The following is a 6,359-nucleotide window of genomic DNA, read 5'->3' on the forward strand; positions in this document are numbered from 1 at the left end:
ATCGACCCGACATTGTGGTTTACGACAAAAGGATGACGTGGATAACCCTCATCGACATCGCTGTACCATTAGACCATAATGTCCAATCAACGTTCTCCGGCAAGATAACCAAGTACCACGACCTAGCGGAGGAGTTGAAGCAGATGTGGCACCTAGAGGACGTTCGTATAGTTCCGGTTGTCCTCTCGGCAACCGGGGTTGTCCCCAAATCTCTCCTAAGGTCCCTAGACGAGCTGGAATTGAAGAAGGACCTGAACAGCATCCTGAAAGCGGTGATTCTTGGAACCTGTAGTACAGTAAGGCGGTTCCTGATTCACCACAACTGACATCCGAAGCAGACTCATTAGGATATAGGCAAACCGGCTAATGAGATCCACTGAGCCTAATCCCCTTTGGCATTCAGGTTGGCCAGCGTAGGTGAAAGTTTCCAGCATTTTCCAGAAAGTTCCCTAAAATGTTTTTGCATATTCGGATTCTTTGTAAAATTTGCAGTGATTATTATCAGTTGAACAAATAGTTTTCATTGGAAAAGCTGATTAAAAATGAGAATGAATAGCGTGACGTTACAACGTTGTAAGGTCACGCTATTAATTCACATTTTGAACACACTGTAACCTAATTGTTCAACAGATCATATTTATTGCAAATTTTACAAAGAACCTGAAAATGCAAAAAATATTTGAGGTTTACCGTCGTATTTATGAGTTATAGTGGAAAATCTATTCAAAAAGGGGTCAAAACATTGTAACGTCATGGTAGAACGTGTCATATAGCTATTGCTTAGCTTCACTGCATAGTACTGTTCGTCATGAATGCACCCAGCAAGGAATTTCGGATGATTCACTCATCTTACGTATCGATAAAACATCTATATATTTATATAGTCAAAAGACATGCACACATGATTACGTACCCACAACAGGTCCACCTACATCCGTCTTGCAAACGCTTTTCCGATGCTTGCACAGCGTACTGTTGTCAGCGAACCGTTTGCCGCACATTTGACACTCGTACGGTTTCTCGCCGGTGTGCGTTCGGCGGTGCGTGTGCAGCTGATTCGACTGTGCAAACCGTTTACCGCAGAAGTCGCATTCGTGCTTCTTGATGCCCTGATGGAGCAGCTCGTGCCGCTTCAGGTTGGCCACGTGGCTGAACGTTTTCGAGCACGTTTTGCACGTGTAGCCCCGTACGCCGTCATGCATGGGTTCGTGCGCTTTCAACGCTTGCAGCGAGCTGAACGCCCGGTCACAGTAGCCACACTGAAAGTTCTTTTCGTGGTTTCGCTCGTGCGACTCGAAGATCGCTTGATCCACGAACCGTTGTTCGCACGTTTGACACTGAAAGAATTGTACCTCTTCGTTTGAATGGGTTCGCTGAATGTGTTCCACCAACAATGAGTGACGTTTGAAAGTGCTGGTGCAGAAACGGCAGCAGTTTTGGGCCCGAGGAGCCAAGGCAAGACCCGTTTGACTCTGAGCAGACGAACTACCGTGGTGACGTATTTTGTGCTTCCGCAATAGGGTGGTAGATGTGAAACGAAGTTCGCATCCATTGCAGGCGTAGGGCGTTTCACCGGAGTGTAACCGAAGGTGATCTTTGTACATAGGAGATTGACGGAAGGCTTTACCACAAACTTCGCATTTGTACGGCTTTTCCGAAGTGTGAATGAGATGGTGTCGTTCGAGATTGTTCTTGTTGGCAAACAATCGGCCACAAGATTTACACTCGTGTCGTTTGATACCAGCGTGGGCGTCTTCATGTTCCTTCAAGAACGACAACGACATGCACTGCTTGCCACAGTGCTGGCAAGTAAACTTTCCTTTCGGCCTATCGGCATAACTAAACGTTGTTACCGCATGATCTACGTTGTGTTTCAACTTTTCATGACGTCTTTTTCCCAGTCTATCGGTAAATCGAAGCTCACAATGGTCACACTTTATCGGTCGTTCCACCGGGTCATGCTTGGACAGGTGCCGATTGTACTTGGTCAAGTTGGGGAACGATTCATCACAGGCTTCACAGGTTAGGTTGTGATCCACGTGCTCGACCATGTGTGAAAAAAGCTCTTCTGCTGTCTCGAACAGCTGAACGCACATGTAACATTTTCGTTCGGTCAATCCCTTCAGTTTACACCTTTTTCTACTCATATTAGGCTGCCCGGAACCACGTGGGCGTCCTCGTTTTCGTTTCTGTGTTTTGGGCAACTCATCGGATGCATCGGCTTCGTTTTTCGCTTCAACAGAAACGTCTTCATGGGCGGAACCATCCTTGCAATCGTCGTCCTGCTCAATATATTCCTCTTCTATCTCCTGATCGTCATCTTCCTCTACAATGTCAGTCAAATCGAGATCAATCATTTCAATTTCAGGCTTTGTTTCAACTTTGACGAGTGGTTCTACAGCAACTAAAAATTCGGAAGACCCAACTTGTTCATCCTGTAATACCTGTTAAATTGAATGTATATAAATAAGTCTATTCAACACATATGATCAGTTCTAAATTCCTCAGGGCCATATCGCTAATATAGTTAAGCTAACTCACCTCCTCCACCACCTCAACCTTGGGCACTCGCTTGTACCTCAGCCGGTTCTCTTCCCTGATGAAAAGTCCCATCCGCTGAAAGCTCTTGGAACACTCGAAAAACTTCCGTCTTAGGGCCACAGCCAAATCCAACCGGACCAAGCATTCCTCGCAGATGTTGTCCAGGAAGTCGGAACCAGTCAGTTGTATTCCGCAACCGATGGCCTTGAGTGCTTCGCCGATGGCCATCGTGCCAATGGTGGTCGTTCCACTACCGGCCGGAATAAACTTCTCAGCGTAATCGAATTCCAAGCAGAGTCGGCAGCTCGCCAGATGCACTTGTCGGCCCAAGCTGAAAAATCCAAAAGAATCGATTGTTGTTTACCATTCCAACCTCCCGTGTTAAAATATGTGAAACCTCGCATTCTGGAAAATGATGGGTTCGCTGTACTCGTCCACCTCTTGAAAGTGCTGCTGGCAAACCTCCGCCAGCAGTGGATCAAGTGGGTCCGGTAGTGCTACGCCCGTGCCCAGCTCGATCGCTTGACACCATCGCTGGATTAGCAGCTGATTGCGGGGAAAACGGAGTGTGAAACTTTGTCCATCCGGATCACAAAAGGGGACTACACAGGACATCCCCGGTTGGTTGAGGACCTCTTTTTCACGAAATATTTATAAAAATTGTAAAAACTAAAACAAAACACGACATACCTAGACCAAATTTGATAGCATTGGTAGCTTCTGTTTACATTCACAAATCAACAAGACGGGTCTTAGCCAGTCGTCAAGACAAGTTCAAAGAAAAAAAAAATCAACAAGACGTTTGACGTACTTCACCCAGTGGGTGGTGGGCGGCTGCCGGAGGGCACTGGGGACTGGCGACGTCGTGAGCTTCGGCGCCGCGGGTGTTCTCACAAAACAGGGTTGAATTTAAATTTTGTACTAAAATTTAAAACGGGACACACAGCACTCAGCCACACACTGAAGAAAACTGACGCGAAGAAAAAATCATCAAGCATTTTTTTCAAAATGACGTAGGTACAGTAGACGTCCGCTCGGTGCAACCGAAGACGGCTAGGGTGCTCATTAAGGTGGCCCACACTTAGGGTATTTTAGCCAATAGTGGACCCCTTACCTATAGTGGACCCCCTTATATTTTTCCTAATTTTCCTGCTTAAATCTGTTTTTACCGGTGAACTTCCACCGGGAGACGATGGATCATGTTCCTAGCCAGTAGTTACAAGTGGTGGAGCTACGCTGGAAAGCAATAATTTGATTTTTTGATCAAATTTGTAAATGTAAACAAATCTGGGGGACCACTATTGGTTAAATCCAAGGGGGTCCACTATTGTCTCCGTTTTAACATGGTAAGAGAATACGATTTATCCTATAGTGGACCCCAACAATCCTATAGTGGACCCCGGGGGGACCACTATAGGATAATTTGAGCCAGATTTGAAATGATTATTTTATGGGAAATATAGGGTGGTTTGGTAAGGTTTTTGTGTGCAATGTGCAGGAAAGACATAGAACTTGCTGTGCAAACGTTGACAGGGGCAATTTAATTGGAATATCATACTGTTTTAACGATCAGAGCAATTTTCAGCTACTAAGGGGTCCACTATTGGTTAAAATACCCTATATGAAAAACAAAAATTTCGAAAAATGCCAAGTCTTACCTCCTCAATCAGTTGTTTTGGACTCCCAAAAGCTACGTTCAAAATTTGAGCAAAATCGGTTAAGCCTAAGGGGGCGCTCAAAACGCTTGAAGTTTGTATGGGGAAACTTGGCCAAATGTATGCAGAAATTTTAAGTATTCGAATTTTGTTGCTAGGTGACGCTGTAAGGTGACGTCCAATAATTAAACCCTTTGGTGTTATTGTAGGTTACTATATGCCAAACAACTTTGTCGAAGGCCGCAAAGTGATTCAACGTCTGTGAAAAAAGTTATACCCTAGGTAAAGTGAGGATAAACTTTATTGTTGTTTTTCCAATACAGTGGGGATTCGTTAGTTGGGTCACGATTGCGCCCCGATTACCGAATCGTATTCGTTAGTTGGTGCAAATGACAGCTGTCGAAATTGTGCTAAAATTGCACACATGCACATCAGTTACTTATAAATCAGTGCACACAAGCATAAATGTACTAAAACGGCTGCGTCCTTGAAACGTCAAAATCATTTTGACATAACATTATGACATTAGAGTGCTTTTTAGTTGGGATTTGACCCAACTAGCGAGCACCCAAACATCGGGCCAACCCAACAAACGAGCTCCCAACCAACGAATCCGCACTGTATTTGTATTTATTTTTTTATAGGTTTTGTAGGGATGAATATATAAAAGTAGACAAATAATCTTTATCATTTTTATTTTTGACACAAAGCAGCTGATCTTTGTGTCAAAAATAAAAATGATAAAGATTATCACTGAACTGACTGAACTTTTTTTGTTTTCATATTCTAGACGGTATTATAACACTGACCAAAAAGAAAGCATGCATTTAGTTACATGTTTCTTTAGGACTTAGGACGGTTGACAATGTAAAGGGTTATGACTTATGGTGGATATAAGAATAGGCCTTTTCATGTGACAGATCCGTGCATGCATTTGTTTACAAAGCTTGAACAACAGCTGCTAACAAGAACGTGTCATCTTCATAGAAGAACTGTCAAACGCCCGAACAATCAGCTGATTTAAGACGTCAAATGAAAAGGCCTATACTTCGGACTGAGATGATCACAGATATGCAGAAGACGACTAGCAAAATCAAGAACACAATTTGACACATTATAGACTATATTTTGACACACAGTAACGATTCGTTCGTTGAGAGCTCGTTAGATGGGCTGTCTCGATGGTTGAATGTTCACTGGTTGGTGCAAAACCCAACTAAAAAGCACTGTCAATGTCAAAATAGATGTCAAAACGAGTTTGACGTCTGACCGCCGTCGCATCACAGCTCCTGTATACAGAACGTTTACGCAAGTATGTGAGTGTTCCGTGATGTATTTCTCGTCACTTGCGTGTGTCTAGAGCATTTTGATCAGTTGTCAGTTGCCCCAACGAACGAACACGATTCGCTAATAGGCTCCTAAAGGCCTATCTCAATTTCTGCATAATTTGATCAAGCATTGATTAAAACGACATGTTTACTTATTTTTTAAGTATTCCTATTAGGTAAAGCCCATAAAATATATTTTCAAAAATTTTAATAATTTTTGCAACACTCCTTGTTTAGCACTCAATTTTGGGTAAATTTTGTTTACCGTGTATGTCAAACAGGAACATTTGTTGTCAAAAGTGAGCCAACACGCTCATTGAAAACTACTCTAAAGTGAGTCGTTTTCGACTCACTTTGGTACAAAGTGCATCAGCTCATTTTAGAGTAAATTGAAGTTACTCACTTTTGCGTAACTGTAAGATTTTCCAAAATTAGAGTAGTTTTCAACTCACTTTCTTAATTTCAATAAAAGCAAAAGTGAGTAAGTGCTACTCACTTTTTTATTTTTTTAGATGACATTTTATATTATAAAAAAAAACAAGCAAGTCAATAACATTCATTATTTATTTATTTCACCATAGCATAATTAATGTCAACAGTTTTCAAATTAAAAAAATAATAATAAAACAGCTGAATCTTCCTCTTGGTCCACTTGATTGTCTGGACCTCGGTCTGGACTCCACCCCGACTTTGATTTTTGGTGGTTCCAGCGCATTTTGGCCAAAGCGGATTCTTTGGAAGGTGACACCACGGGGACACACACAGGGTGACTTTCGGGGCTCATTCATTTGGCATGTTCGTCTTCGACATGTTTTTTCATCACATGGACACGGTC

At 42.8% G+C, this 6,359-nt stretch overlaps 1 protein-coding gene across 2 annotated transcripts; it reads right to left on the reverse strand.

The window, feature by feature from the left end:
* Window positions 1-854: 854 nt before the first annotated feature.
* Window positions 855-3,349, reverse strand: LOC109412039 (zinc finger protein ZFP2). 2 transcript variants are annotated; one of them, XM_062859636.1, is made up of 4 exons: window positions 3,232-3,349; window positions 2,939-3,176; window positions 2,542-2,872; window positions 855-2,444 (listed from the first exon to the last, which is right to left on the reverse strand). In XM_062859636.1, exons 2-4 carry the CDS (start codon window positions 3,154-3,156, stop codon window positions 906-908), a joined length of 2,088 nt encoding a protein of 695 aa, XP_062715620.1. In that variant the 5' UTR covers window positions 3,157-3,176; window positions 3,232-3,349; the 3' UTR covers window positions 855-905. The 2 variants fall into 2 exon arrangements, with proteins under 2 accessions (XP_062715620.1, XP_019541226.3); XM_019685681.3 differs by having other exon boundaries at window positions 2,939-3,296.
* Window positions 3,350-6,359: the final 3,010 nt, after the last annotated feature.

Source organism: Aedes albopictus, chromosome 3 (genome assembly GCF_035046485.1).
Source record: "Aedes albopictus strain Foshan chromosome 3, AalbF5, whole genome shotgun sequence".
Classification (NCBI taxonomy): Eukaryota; Metazoa; Arthropoda; class Insecta; order Diptera; family Culicidae; genus Aedes; species Aedes albopictus.